Here is a 16,269-nt window from a genome sequence, read left to right as displayed (position 1 = left end):
AATTAATTAGATGCTAGAGGGTAGATTTCACACAGGATCCTATTTATTTGAACATCTGACTACTTGCAGCAGAAGCAGGAGCAAGCTTTCTGTGCTGTTATATTGACAATATGGCACATTGACAACCTGTGTTCTTTCGATATGGGGAGGGAAATGTGACTTCAGAAGCCAACGGCAGAAGCCCTTGTGTCTAAACATTGTTGATGGTTTCTACCACTATCCTAGCCAAAAGCATTAGTGGAAACGTGATCATTTACCAAACTGTGCCCAAATGTTGCAGACTTTGAAGGAAAATGCTCGAGAATCCGAACAGGAATTGAAATGTGCTACATTCGTTGCGAATTGGTGAATGTTATCTGAACAGGTTTGCTCATCTCTAATGATCAGATATCAAAGCCAAACATCAGAATAATGTAAGTTTCAGGATAAATACTCTGTCTGAGAACTCTCTTTGAGTTGCAGGATACTCCGGTCACATGGGAGCGCCCAGGAGACAGATGAAAGGATTAAGTTTCTTTGTTTATTGAAATCCACAATGCATTTTGACGGAACAGCTCCATCTTCATCAGGTGGCAGAACTCTCTTTGACATCTGACTTCAACATCTGACTTTGACATCTGACTCCGGTATGTGACTTTGATATATGACTTTGACATCTGATTTTGACACGTGACTCTGAAATGTGATTTTAACAATTGACTCTGAAATGTGACTATGATATGTGAGTTTGATTTATGACTTTGATATGTGAGTTTGGCATCTGACTTTGATATGTGACTTTGACATCTAAGTTTGACTCTGACATCTTACACTGAGATCTGATTAATTAAAAAAGTCCACTGTTGGCAACTGGGACTCGAACCTCAAATTCTATATCTAGAAGCCAGTACAGTCACCATTGAGCTATCCACTCATTCAATGCTGACATCTATGTATACATTTTTGAGCTTTAAATTTAATTAGAAAGCAATAAAATTGTTTAAATATTTACCTAGACATCTTGTTTCAGTGCCACTCCATAGACCGTTAGCCAAACATTCCCGTACATGTGAGCCAACAAGAGTGTAACCAGTATTGCAGGTAAATATTGTTGTTGCTCCATAAACATTTAATGTTCCAATCCGGTTACCATTTGGAGGTGTTGGTAAATCGCCACATGAAATAACTGTGAAAAAAAAATGCCATATGAATGAAAATATATTTGCTCAACATGTTCCCTACATGGTTATGGGGATTGTATTTCATGTGAAGAGTGAATTGTGAGAGTATTTTCGGTACTGTACTTGCAAGAGCACATCTAACATATCCATTTACGTTGAAATCAATATCATGATTCTGCACACTTTAACTTAGAAAATAGTTCATTCATATTTTCAGCAATTCACAGTAAAGAAAGTTATCTTTCGCTTTCTTCTATATCTGAAGCCATTACTGTTTAACTCTTATCTCTGATTTACTTATAATAAAATATAACAATCATGGAAACATTTGTAGAATTGCTTCACTCTTTCCTATTGCTTTAGTGGCACACCTGTTGTTCTGAAATGTTTCTAGAACAAAATTTGGATAAATGATCCAAATTTATATAGTGAGATATATTGTTATTTGAAAATGCATAAATCAAGTGAAAATATAACTTCATTCATACAAGTAAAGTAAAATGCAATTCAGTAAGCGCTTCATGGGGTAAAGAGGATTTATTTTCAGAGCAATTTCCATTTTGAGACAAAAGATGCTATGTTATAATATAGAAAAGTATAAAAATAGGATGCTGTTAAAGTAACACTACTAAAAATGATAATAATAAACTACACAAGTTTTTTCAATAAATAATACATTAATTTATTTAAAAATCCACAATTTGCAGGAATAACCATGTAATTATATATACAATATAATAAAAAAATATCTACCTGTCTATTTATCTATCGCTCTATTAAACTAACTTCTATCTTTCTTTGACTAGGATGAAGTGAAAGTCACATGCTTTGTCAAACAGATCAAATCAGAGTGTAAAAACAAGAATAGGTATTAGGATGAAGTTGCTCTTGTATATGAGATACCGTAACAGGGGTTTATTGATATTCTTGTATTAATTATTTTACTTTTGTTAGATTATATTTAAGCACTTCTTTTTATATATTCTCCCTATACGTGTCATGCAATTCCATTGTGGCTTATATCATACACGTTGCTCTAAATTTTAGATAAGTCTGTGGATCTCCTTGGGGCCAATGTTATACTATTTATACTTGAGTTTCATACTATTGTATGTTGTATCTCTGACTAAATATTGCTTGGATGCTTCGATTATTCAATAAAATTAAATTATAATTTTGTTTCATGTCAAAAGTTTCCAAAAATTATTAATCGATGTGAATACTTTTCTTCCCAATGATGACAAAAGTATTCTAGGAGTGATACCTCTAATGGCAAAACAGAAAATAATATGTTTGCAAGCTTTTAGAGCACAGTGGCTCCTTCTTCAGGCGGGATTACAAATAATTCACATCGATTTTTCTGGCTAGCATGGTACCAAAATACAATTTGTTATTGTACATGTGGACTTCCTCATAATATCATGCAGCTATCATATTACATTGTATAGTGTTTCACAGCCAATCTGGGGTGACCATGAAATGTAGAAAACCTGAGTCAGGGAAACCAGCAGTCACTTTAATGTGATTTGGGATAGAGAAAAGATGTCAAAGCTCAGTAAAATAATTAGGAAGATCTAGCTCTAAAAAATTGGATAAATACTTTAGACAGTAATGTCAGCTGCAGCACAGAAGAAAGTAAGTGTAGTCATCTGTGAATAATATAGAGTTTTAATTGCTAGAAGAAGAGAGAGAGATAGGAGAGGTGCTAGTAACATGTTCAGTTTGATTTATCAGTGATATGGTGTAGCTGGAATCTATCCTGCTGCAATTGAATGAAAGTTACACAGTTTTTCTTTATTCTTGATGCACTAGAGAGCAGTATGCCAGAAGAATATTTTCAACAGAAAAAAAGTAAAATCAATGTCAGTCAGAGGTCGTGTGCCTGCTAGTCAAAAGCAACTGTACAGAGATTTTGAATTTTTGTGTCTAATCCTTTTTGTGAAAGGGGAAATACCGATATTTAAAGTTACAAAAGAAGATTCCCAAAATGTTGTAATTTAACTTTGACTGTATACTTCACAAAGTGTCCACTTCAAATATCACCATCACCTTAAACATAGTGCTGTATTGGTTTGGCATGCTCAGCTGAAAAATGTAAAACAGATGTGCAAACACATTTGTTTATGATTAATCCTAAAAAATCAGTACCGTTACCCAACAAGAGTCACTGCCCCATATACTTCTATTGTTCTTAGAAGAAGCTTGGAAACTTTAGAGAACAATTGCCAAACACATAAGTGGAATGAATTGCAACACTCACCAGTACATTAAAATCCAGAAGATTTTATTCCAAAAACATAAAAGTACAGCAAAATATATGCCTACAGAACAATTATAGAGATAGATGGTCTTGAATATCCTAGCTAGTTTAAAATAATTTTTTCCCAGGGAATTTTGTAGTCATGGGTATGGGAAAGAGCTTAAATCGCTCATTGATAGGCAATATTGCTACTTTGTACCCATGGGATCTTATTTTATTTAACTTAACTTCTATGTTGTAAGTTTCTAGACGTAAGTATCTTATGAAAAGTAAAATGTTTTAGTATATCTGTAAAGGCACTTAAAATATGGAAAAAATGGTTGAACTTAAAATTTTATTACTAGTGATGAGCGAGTATACTCGTTACTCAGGTTTCCCCGAGTATTTTGGCTGAGTAACGAGTATACTAGGTCACTAGTTATTACCTATTAACAATTTTTTATTTTTCTTTGATTTTATTTTTTTCCAAAAGTACCATACTTCTTTTGGAAGTTCATACAATGACATAATGCATAAAAGACATAATTTAATATTTTATGAAGAATAATAATTTTAATGATAACAAATTAAAGCAATGTGATCTGATGCGATCAGTTTACATAGAGAGGACAATATTACCACCCTTCCAATAACAGAGAATTCATATTTGATAACTAGTAGACAATGAAGGTCGTAGTAAACTCTCTGGAACCACTGAGCTGAATGCTCCAGTACCAGCAGTAAAGCATGCCTGTAAACTCATAATGAGTGTCAAGGCTCATATCCAGGGATTGTGAGTTCAAACCAACTGAGAATACATAAGACATATTATTGCATTCACACAGTAGTCATCAATTCTCCAGCCAATTTTACTTACTTATATATATAGATACACATTTACAGTTCACATTGACCTACACATGACTTTAAGCAACAGTCACTATTTATAGACTGGAGGTGTTTCACTGGTGTTATCTATTTGCATTGCATTTGAACCATTGCCAATACTATCATAAATATTTATTGTGTTATTCTATTTTTTTGTACTTTTTTCAGTTTCAGTGCGTTTATATGACAACACATTTAGAGGAATACAATCTACCAATAATCAGTATATGTAACAATAATTGCTGCTATATTAATGTAAAATCTTAAGATTTGAGAGTCCTCAGTGGTTGATACCATTTAATGACTAACTGATAAGATCGTAACAAATTGCAAGCTTTCAAGACTTCTCAGTTCTCTTCATCAGGCATACATGAAGAGACCTGAGTAGTCTCAAAAGCTTGCAATTTGTTACCATCTTTTCAGTAAGCCATTACAAGGTATCAATAGTCCAGTCTTATAGATGTTTCAAGCTCTTCCATATAGAGCTTACAAGCACTGCACTGAGGCCTGACAGGATCACTAAAGTATGAGGTTAGCTCCGAATCCAGGCCAGCTGCAATTCATCTGTGTTCCCAATGCGGCAGAGACAGGGATACCTCATATAGCAGTATAGCGTCACACAGACAGGAAAACATCATAAACCAAGCAGGTTTTCACTAAAAAAACCTGTAATCTAGGTGATATATTCACAGAGAAATATATTTTTAGTCTACAATACTAGCTTTTGAATTTATTTTCCCATAAACATGTATGCGCTAGAATCCAGGTAACTTAAAGGCTTATTAGTCAGTCATTGGTATTGCGATAAATTCAGAAATGGCTTGAAGTGATTGTCCACTTCTCGGACAATTCTTTTCAATCTGTATGCTTGCCCAAACTAAAATAATAACACTTATACTCACTTCCGAAGTCAACGCTATTCCAGCAGTGTCAACTCTTTTGGTGATCGCATGACATTGTTACATCATGCAATCATAGTAATATAGTAACGTAGTTAGCAAGGCCGAAAAAAGACATTTGTCCATCCAGTTCAGCCTATATTTCGTCAGAATAAATCCCCAGATCTACATCCTTCTACAGAACCTAATAACTGTAAGTTACAATATTTTTACACTTCAGGAAGACATCCAGGCCTCTCTTGAACCCCTCAACTGAGTTTGCCATCACCATCTCCTCAGGCAAGGAATTCCAGATTCTCACTGATCTAACAGTAAAGAATCCTCTTCTATGTTGGTGGAAAACCCTCTCCTCCAGAGAATGCCCCCTTGTGACTGTCACCTTCCTTGGTATAAACAGATCATCGGAGAGATATTTGTTTTGTCCCCTTATATACTTAACATGGCTATTAGATTGTCCCTGAGTCGTCTTTTTTCTAGACTAAATTATCCTAATTTTGCTAATCTCTCTGAGTAATGTAGTTCCCCACCCCCTTTATTAATCCCCATGTGCCCAATTAGTTGCCACTTCACTCTCCTGCCTTCGGACAAATCACTTAAGTCTGGAGGCAGTGAGAACCGCTGCTCTCTCACTTATTCCAGACGTATGTGATACGTCCAAAGGAGAAGAGTGAAGTGAACTCTGACAGGGCACAAGAATCAAATGATGCAACAATGTCATGCGACTGAAGAGAGAGCCGACACTGCTGAAGCAGCATCGGCACTGTAGGTGAGCATAAGTGTTATTATTTTAATAGAGACAAACATACAGATTAAGAAGGGGTTTTCCGAGTAGTAGACAACTGTTATGATCCTTAGTGGTTGAGGATCACAAATTACTCCAGCAAGGTGACTAAACATAGGACAAGCTCTAGGGAGGTGGAAAACTGGACTGACCGCAAAACTAAACCTATCCAACCACACTAGAGGCAGCCGGTGAACGTGTCTAAAATCCTAGACGTCTCGAGCCAGCCTGAGGAACTAACTACCCCTAGAGAGAAAGAAAGACCTCTCTTGCCTCCAGAGAAATAATCCCCAAAAGATATAGAAGCCCCCAACAGATAATAACAGTGAGGTAAGAGGAAGGCATATACACAGGGGTGAAAGCAGATTCAGCAAAAGAGGCCCACTAATTCTAGATAGCAGAAAATAGAAAAGGGGTCTATGCGGTCAGTAAAAAACCCTTACAAAATATCCACACTGAGATTTCAAGAACCCCCACACCAACTAACGGTGTGAGGGGAGAAACTCAGTCCCCTAGAGCAACCAGCAAGTAACAAATCACATTTTAACAAGCTGGACAAAAAAACATGATGAACGCTGATAATCAGAAACTGAACAAACAAAAACTTAGCTTGTCTTGGAGAGACTGGGAGCAAGGTAGTCACCAGGAATCTGAAGAGCACTGAATACATTGATAGCAGGCAAGGAACTGAGTATCCAGGTGAGCTAAATAGGAAACCAACCAAGGATAACGAACCAGGTGATGAAGCCAATCTGCAGAAAGACAACACTACACAGTACCGCTTGTGACCACTAGAGGGAGCCCAAAAATAGAGTTCACAACAGTACCCCCCCTTGAGGAGGGGTCACCGAACCCTCATCAAGACCCCCAGGGCGATCAGGACGAGCTGCGTGGAAGGCACGAACCAAATCGGCCGCATGAACATCAGAGGCGACAACCCAGGAATTATCCTCCTGACCATAGCCCCTCCACTTAACCAGATACTGAAGTCTCCGCCTAGAGATACGAGAATCCAAAATCTTCTCCACCACGTACTCCAATTCGCCCTCGACCAGCACCGGAGCAGGAGGCTCAACAGAAGGAACCACAGGTACCACATACCTCCGCAACAAAGACCTATGGAACACATTATGGATGGCAAACGATGCCGGGAGATCCAAACGAAAAGACACCGGGTTAAGGATTTCCAAGATCTTATAAGGACCGATGAAGCGAGGCTTAAACTTAGGAGATGAAACCTTCATAGGAACATACCGAGAAGACAGCCACACCAAATCACCAACACAAAGTCGGGGACCCACACCGCGGCGGCGGTTGGCAAAGCGCTGAGCCCTCTCCTGTGACAATTTCAGATTGTCCACCACATGGCTCCAAATCTGCTGCAACCTTTTTTAAGCGTTTAGAGCATGCTGAGATAACATGAGCAGAATCACCACAGTGAAAGCACAACCCATTTTGACGTCTTTGACTTTGTCGCTCAATTCTGGTCAGAGTTCGATCACATTGCATAGACTCAGGTCCCTGTTCAGAAAATACCGCCAAAGGATGAGCAGATTTGCGCTCCCGCAAATGCCGATCAACCTGAATGGCTAAAGCCATAGAATCACTCAGACTTGTAGGGGTGGGGAACCCCACCATAACATCCTTAATGGCTTCAGAAGTTCTTGGGTTTTGCTAATTTTTACCGTCGTTTCATCGCTAATTTTTCTGGTGTGGTTAACCCTTTGACGGATTTGACCAAGAAGGGCTCTGATGTGACTAATTGGTCTCCTACGGCCGTGGAGGCCTTTCGGGAGCTTAAGCACCGGTTTTCTTCAGCTCCAGTCTTATGTCAGCCTGATGTCTCTCTCCCCTTCCAGGTCGAGGTTGATGCTTCCGAGATTGGAGCAGGGGCTGTTTTGTCGCAGAGAAGCTCTGAGAGCTCTGAGATGAAGCCGTGTGCTTTCTTTTCAAGAAAGTTTTCGCCTGCCGAGTGAAATTATGATGTTGGTAATCGGGAGTTGTTGGCTATGAAGTGGGCATTTGAGGAGTGGCGAGTCGACATTGGCTCAAAGGTTGCTAAACCTGTCACCATTGGTACTATACAGCCTAAATTTATTTTGTCTGTTACTTTGATTTGTTCCTTGTCGTCCTACTCGGTTATGGCCTTTGTGGATTCGGGTGCTGCCCTGAATCTGATGGATTTGTCATTTGCCAGGCGCTGTGGTTTTGTCCTGGAGCCTTTGGAATTTCCTATTCCTCTGAGGGAAATTGATGCTACGCCATTGGCTGAGAATAAACCTCAGTATTGGATGCAAATGACCATGTGCATGACTCCCGTTCATCAGGAGGTGATTCGCTTTCTTGTTCTGCATAATTTACATGATGTTGTCATTTTGGGTCTGCCATGGCTGCAGGCTCATAATCCAGTTTTAGATTGGAAAGCTATGTCTGTGTCTAGTTGGGGTTGTCAGGGAATTCATGGCGATACTCCATTGGTGTCTATTGCTTCTTACACTCCTTCTGTGGTCCCTGAGTTTTTGTCTGACTACCAGGATGTATTTGATGAGCCCAGGTCCAGTGTCCTGCCCCCTCATAGGGATTGTGACTGTGCTATAAATTTAATTCCTGGTAGTAAATTCCCTAAGGGACGACTTTTTAATTTGTCTATACCAGAGCATGCCGCGATGCGGAGTAATAGAAAAGGGGTCTATGCGGTCAGTAAAAAACCCTTACAAAATATCCACACTGAGATTTCAAGAACCCCCACACCAACTAACGGTGTGAGGGGAGAACCTCAGTCCCCTAGAGCAACCAGCAAGTAAGAAATCACATTTTAACAAGCTGGACAAAAAAACATGATGAACGCTGATAATCAGAAACTGAACAAACAAAAACTTAGCTTGTCTTGGAGAGACTGGGAGCAAGGTAGTCACCAGGAATCTGAAGAGCACTGAATACATTGATAGCAGGCAAGGAACTGAGTATCCAGGTGAGCTAAATAGGAAACCAACCAAGGATAACGAACCAGGTGATGAAGCCAACTTGCAGAAAGACAACACTACACAGTACCGCTTGTGACCACTAGAGGGAGCCCAAAAATAGAGTTCACAACAGACAACCTCTTTAACCCTTTATCTCCTGCCTGTTTTCACCTTCATGACCAGGCCAAATTTTACAATTCTGCCAGTATCACTTTATGTGGTAATAACTCTGTAACGCTTCAACGGATCCCAGTAATTCTGAGAGTAATTTTTTTGTGGCATATTTTACTTAATGTAATGGTAAAATATATTTGAAATGGCTTGCGTTCATTTGTGAATATATTGGAAATTTGGCAAAAGTTTTTGCAATTTTCAAACTTTTAATTGACTTTCCTGTAAACCACAGTTACGTCATACAAAACAGTTAATAAATAACATTTATCACGTGTGTACTTTGCATCTGCATAATTTTTTAAGCATAATGTCTTTTGTTTGGAAATTAGAAGGGTTAAAAGTTGATCAGCAATTTCTCATATTCAAAAAAAAATTACAAAACCATTTTTTAGGGTCCACATCACATTTGAAGTAACTTTTGGGGGGCCTATATGACAGAAAATACTCCAACGTGACACTATTCTAAAAATTGCACTCCTAAAACTGCTCAAAACCACATCCAAGAAGTTTACTAACCCTTCAGGTGTTTCACATGAATTAATGCAATGTAGAAGGAAAAAATTAATATTTACTTTTCAGAAAAAATTTACATTAGCTCCCTTGCACAAGGGTAAAAGTAGAAAATGAACCTCAATTTTTTTTGTGCAAAAACTCCTGAATACACCAAACAACTGTTTGGGCACATAGCAAGGCTCCAAAGGGAAGGATCCCCTTTTGACTTTTTGAGTGCAAAAATGGCTGGAATCAATAGTAAGAAGCAATGTCACATATAGAGAACCCTTGATGTGCCTAAACAGTGGAAAACCTCCACAACCGACCCAATTTTGAAAACTAGACCCCTAAAGGAATTTATCTAGATATGTGGCAAGCCCATTGAACCACCACATGTACTTCACAGAAATGTATAGTGTAGAACTGTGAAAATAAAAATTCACATTTTGACTTTTTGAACGCAAAATGGCTGATATCGAGAGTGAACACCATATCTTGTTTACAGAGCCCCTGATATGCCTCAACAGTGTAAACACCCTCCAATTAAACCCATTTTGGAAACTAGCCTCCTCAATGAGTTTAACTAGATGTGCAGTGGAAACCTTGAACCCCCAGGTGCTTCACAGAAGTTTATAATGTATAGTTCTGGAAATGAAAATTCACATTTTCCCCACAATAAATGTTATTTTAACCTCATTTTTTATTTTCACAAGGGTAAATGGAGAAAATGGACCCCAAAACTTGTTGTGCGATTAAGTTTGCAATGAGTATGTTGTGCATTGTGTTGTGCATTGAGTATGCCAATACTGTATATGTGGGAAAAACTACTGTTTGGGTGCATGGGAGTGCTCAGAATGGAAGGAGCAAGTTTGACTATTTGAACGCAAAAATGGCTGGAATCAAGAGCAGACACCATGTTGCATTTGGAGAGCCCCTGATTTTCCTAAACAAAGTAAACCTCCTATAACAAATCCCTCAATGAATGAATATATATGTGTGATGAGCACCTTGAACCTTTAGGTGTTTCATAAAAGTTTATAAATTGGCGCTGTGAAAAATACAAAATCTAATTTTTTCAACAAAAATGTTTCAGCCCCAATTTTTTATTTTCACAAAAGTAACCAGAGAATATGGACCCCGAAATGTCTTGTTAAATTTCTTCAGAGTATGCCAATACCCCATATGTAGGGCAAAACTTCTGTTTGGGCACATGGCAGGGCTTGGAAAAGATTATGTGACATTTTGGAAGCAGATTTTGCTGGAATGGTCTGAGGGTGATATGTCAGGTTTGGAAAGCCCCTGATGTGCCTAAACAGTGGAACTCCTCACAAGTGACTCTATTTTGGAAACAAGACTCTTCAAGGAATTTATCTTGACATGTGGTAAGCAACTTTTTCCTGCAGGCTGGTTCAAAGAATTTAACAATGTTGAACTGTAAAAATGAAAAAAATATATTTTTCTCATAATAATATTGATTTACCCCAAAATTTTGTTTACCTTCACAAGGATAGCAGAAGAAAATGGCCCCATGTGCAATTTATCATGAGGACACAGTTACACCATATGTGGTGGAAAACTACTTTTGAGGCACAGTGCAATGTTCAGAAGGGAAAAACACCATATTGGAGATCAGATTTTACTGGAATGGTTTGAGGATGCCTTGCCACAATGACAGAGCCCCTGAGGTGCCAGAACAGCAGAAACCCCCCATAAGTGACCTCATTTTCCAATGAGCACATCTAGGAGTGCAATTAGCTTGTTGACACCATATGTACCTGGTTTTAGCCAAAGTTTTTAATTTTTTTAAGGGCTAAGAGGAAAAAATGAACATGTAAGTTTGTTGTGCAATTTCTCATGAGTACACCAATACCTCACATGCAATCGGCAAATAATTTTCAGACACAGTGCAAAGCTTAGAAAGGAAGGAGCGCCATATTATTGTGCAGATTTTACTGTTATGCTTTGCAGGTGCCATGACCCACTAGGAGAGCCCCTGAGGTGACAGTACAGCAGAACCCTCCATAAGTGACCCCATTTTGCAAACTACACCTCAATTAATTCATCTAGGGTACAGATCATATGGACACCACAGGTGTGTCACAGAATTTTATACAGATGGGCAGTGAAGAAAAATAATTACATATTTACCACAACATTTTTGTTTTAGCCCGAGATTTTACATTTTCACAAGGGAAGTGGGTAAAAATGGCACAAAAATTGGTCACACAATTTCTGATGAATGAAAAAATACCTCATATTTGCTTGCACCACACTGCTTAGACACACAACGAGACTTGTGAGGCATATAGCGCTATTTGCCTCCGGAACAACAGATTTTCCTAGAATAGTTTGTGGATTCAATATACAGAGCCCCTAAGTGCTTGAAAGCAGAATACCAACCTCAAGTGATCCATTTTAGAAATAATACCCTTTGGGAATTTATGTACAGGTGTAGTTAGGATTTGACTCAATGGGTGTTTTTAGAAACAAGCAGCAGTGTATATTGCTTTAAAAATTTGCAAATCTGCCATGGTAGTGCCCATTACATTGTAGTGCCCATTATATTGCAGTACCCAGTATGCTAGAAGATCATAATGATATAAAAAGGTAACACATTTTATTAAATATAGTCATACACAAAAAATCATGACAAACATGACAGACAAGGTACACGTTTGGCACATGTACGGCGGACAAATCACACTGCAAATAGCACCTAGGGCTCAGAGAAAACAGAAACTAGTGTCTATTGGGTACATGTTAATCTAACAGTAACTCATAACTGTAACTGCAAAGTGCATAGTGCTCCACATGAATCTCCATGTGCCCAGTACCACCATATATGTTTACTAATTAATAAACCCAGAATATATAAAGGTATAAAAAAGTTCTGCCAATCTTACCCAAGTAAGGTTAGTGCCAGTGTGTGTCCGGCGGCCCCGACGCGCGTTTCGCGTAGGCTTCCTTGAAACGCGCGTCGGGGCCGCCGGACACACACTGGCACTAACCTTACTTGGGTAAGATTGGCAGAACTTTTTTATACCTTTATATATTCTGGGTTTATTAATTAGTAAACATATATGGTGGTACTGGGCACATGGAGATTCATGTGGAGCACTATGCACTTTGCAGTTACAGTTATGAGTTACTGTTAGATTAACATGTACCCAATAGACACTAGTTTCTATTTTCTCTGAGCCCTAGGTGCTATTTGCAGTGTGATTTGTCCGCCGTACATGTGCCAAACGTGTACCTTTTCTGTCATGTTTGTCATGATTTTTCGTGTATGACAATATTTAATAAAATGTGTTACCCTTTTTATATCATTATGATCTTCTGGGTTATTTATACTCCATAGCCTTTTTGTAGGATTTGTTCAGTAGTGGAGTTTTCCCTGTTATATCCCATGTCCATTATAGGGTATATCCCTTTTAGGAGTTTTCCAACTGACATGCAACAGTGGTATTTGTATTTAGTACCCAGTATGCTGTAGTGCTCAATACTTTGTCACCAGCTTATGGTTCTGTGACATGCACCCATAAATTAGGTGGGATCTTATCGCTACAGCATTATCAAACATGTGTATGCTAAATATTGTTTATGCACACTCTGGGGGCTCAGAAAGGAGGAGGGCATTTGGATTTGAGAGTGCAGCATTTGTTAAAGTTTTGTTGGGGGTAAGGAGTCATAGTCCTTTTCCAGAACGTTTGTGCTACCTGTAACTCACCTGAGTGGTGACTTGCTTTTCTTGTGGATTGAGTTGAAGCTTTTATTGCAAAATATTTTACATAACATTTGGTATCACATTTATTCTGCGCTCTACACTAAGCACTTACATTGGGGTTTCCATCTTAATTTTCAAATTATGTGATTCAGCTAAAACCCCTAAGAGAGCCATTCACTATAATGAGACAGCAGAGTTACTCTGGACTTCGCCTTGCCTCTGTTCAGCAGTGTCCTTCTTTTCAGTAGTGCAAAACACTGTCCCAGACTGTGTTTTTATGCACATCTAAAAAGACAGATACCAGTGGATCATAGTTCAGATAACATTCAAAGTGACTCCATTTGCCTAAATATAGGTAATCTTTTGTCAAGGAAACCATCTGAATCATGTATTTCAGAGATTTACACAGAAAGTACGGTGCAAGCGCTCATTGTAAAACACAGGATAAATGTGAGCCGAGCCTAACTGAGATCATTGGGAGGCAAAATGAACAAATCAACAGCAAGAACTGGTTTTATTTATTTTTATGTTGTTCCTCATGCAGTAGGCTTTATTCTTCTTGCCGGTATGATTACAGCGATACCAGATTTATATAGTTTTTTTCTGACTGCTGTCACAAACCAAAAAGTTGCTTTTTTTCAAAAACAAGATTTTGCATCGCCATATTTAAATGCTATAGTTTTTTCATATTTCTACACTTAGTGTCATGTGAGGGCTTGTTTTTTCAGAACAAATTGATGTTTTTATTGGTACCATTTTCAGTCCCTTTTAACATTTTGTGATCACTTTCTATTCTAAAAACCAGCAATTAAGGAATTAATTTTAGTTTTTTTAATTCTGTTCTGCATGAAGTAAACTTGATAAGGCAGCTTTATTCTTTGGGTCAGTACGACAACAGCGATACCACATTTATAGAATTTTTTATGTTTTGGCACTTTTACACAATAAAAACTATTTTATAGAAAGAATACCGTATATACTCAAGTATAAGCCGAGATTTTCAGTCCATTTTTTTGGGCTTAAAGTCCCCCTCTTGGCTTATACTTGAGTCATACCCAGGGGTCGGCAGGGGAGGGGGAGCGGGGGCTGTCTAATTATACTCACCTTCTCCTGGCGTGGTCCCTGCAGGTCCCTGGCTCCCCAGCATCCCAGCTTCTTCCTGTACTGCGTGTTCACATGGTACAGCTCATTACAGTAATGAATATGCGGTTCAACCTCCCATAGGGGTAGAACCGAATATTCATTACTGTAATGAGCGGTAACAGTGACCACTCAGTACAGTAAGAAGCTGCAGCACCGGGGAAGCAGGGACTGCACCGCGCCAGGAGCAGGTGAGTATAACGGGGAGGGGAGAGCTGCACTGTGCGATATTCACCTGCTCCCCATTCCGGGCACCTCTCTGTCTTCAGCGTCTTCTGCAGTGACGCTCAGGTCAGAGGGCGCGGTGATGTGGTTAGTGCGCGCCCTCTGCCTGAATGTCAGTGCAAAAGACGCTGAAGACACTGTGGCGCCGGAACGAATTAAGGTGAATATTGAAAGTGCCGGGGGCCTGAGCAACGGAGAGGTGAGTATGCAATTTTTTTTCTCTTATCGCAGCAACAGCACATGAGGCAAGTGTCTGTATGGAGCATCTTATGGGGCCATAACGTTTGTGCAGCATTATATGGGGCAAGTGTCTATATGGAGCATCTTACGGGGCAATAATCAACATTTGTGCAGCATTATATGGGGCAAGTGTCTGTATGGGGCCATAATCCCATGTTTGTGCAGCACTATATGGGGCAAGTGTCTGTATGGGGCCATAATCAACGTTTGTGCAGCACTATATGGGGTAAGTGTCTGTATGGAGCATCTTATGGGGCTATAATCAACGTTTGTGCAGCGCTATATGGGGAAAATATCTTTATGGAGCATCTTATGGGACCATAATTAACGTTTGTGCAGCATTATATGAGGCAAATGTCTGTATGGAGTATCTTATGGGGCCATAACGTTTGTGCAGCACTATATGGGGCAAATATCTTTATGGAGCATCTTATGAGGCCATAATTAACATTTGTGGAGTATTATAAGGGGCAAGTGTCTGTATGGAGCATCTTATGGGGCCATTATTAACATTTATGCAGGATTATATGGGGCATATGTTAATATGGAGCATCTTATGGGGCCATCCTAAACTTTATGGAGCATTATATGGGGCTCCTGATTCAATATGGATATTCAAAAACACTTAACCTACTGATGTCTCAATTAATTTTACTTTTATTGGTATCTATTTTTACTTTTGACATTTACCGTTAGCTGCTGCATTTCCCACCCTAGGCTTATACTCGAGTCGGCTTATACTCGAGTATATACGGTAATTATTTTTGCATTGCTGTATTCTGGGAGCAATAGCTTTTTTATTTTTCCACTGATGGAGCTGTATTGTGGCTTGAAAGTACTTATTTATGGGTTATGTGATATAAAAAAAATATATTTTTACTATTATACTTAGCCCCTCTAAGGGACTTTCACTTTTTGGAGTATGATCGCTGCTATAGAGAAATGCAATGCACTGACATTGCAATGCTTTAAGAACTGTCAGTTCTGCACTGAAAGAATCTTGTTAGACCATGCTCTGCAAATGGTCTGTTAGGTGTTGAATTCCCACCTCTGCGCAGGGGGAATCTCGAACCATCTCCGCTGTGGTCTCCCATTCTTCTCCAGCCGCAGTGGAGCCTACTCAGTGGAGACATCGGTCCCAGCGTCTGGCTCAGGCTGATACTGTGCAACTGGTTACTGCTGCCCTTCCAGGCTCTGCCTTTGTAGCCAGCACTGATCAGTAGTGAGGTCTTTCTGGGACTAAGTCCTGCTCTTCCCATACTGAGCATTCCCATGGGATGACCTCCCATTGGACATCAGGGGTCACATGCTCAGGTCCTGTTGCGGCTCCTATTGGACCATCTG

General features: G+C 39.1%; 1 protein-coding gene across 2 annotated transcripts in view; it reads right to left on the bottom strand.

Moving 5' to 3' along the window:
* The window catches only part of CSMD1 (CUB and Sushi multiple domains 1), a 2,858,343-nt gene that overhangs the window by 253,039 nt on the left and 2,589,035 nt on the right, over positions 1–16,269 (bottom strand). For both annotated transcript variants that reach the window (XM_077290057.1, XM_077290056.1), the window contains exon 52: positions 992–1,165. In XM_077290057.1, the coding sequence (XP_077146172.1) occupies positions 992–1,165 (174 nt within the window). The remainder of the gene's footprint in view (positions 1–991; positions 1,166–16,269) is intronic.

This window comes from Ranitomeya variabilis, chromosome 2, assembly GCF_051348905.1.
Source record: "Ranitomeya variabilis isolate aRanVar5 chromosome 2, aRanVar5.hap1, whole genome shotgun sequence".
NCBI lineage: Eukaryota > Metazoa > Chordata > Amphibia > Anura > Dendrobatidae > Ranitomeya > Ranitomeya variabilis.
The sequence above is the reverse complement of the archived record's forward strand: the minus strand, read 5'-3'. Positions and strand labels throughout refer to the sequence as shown.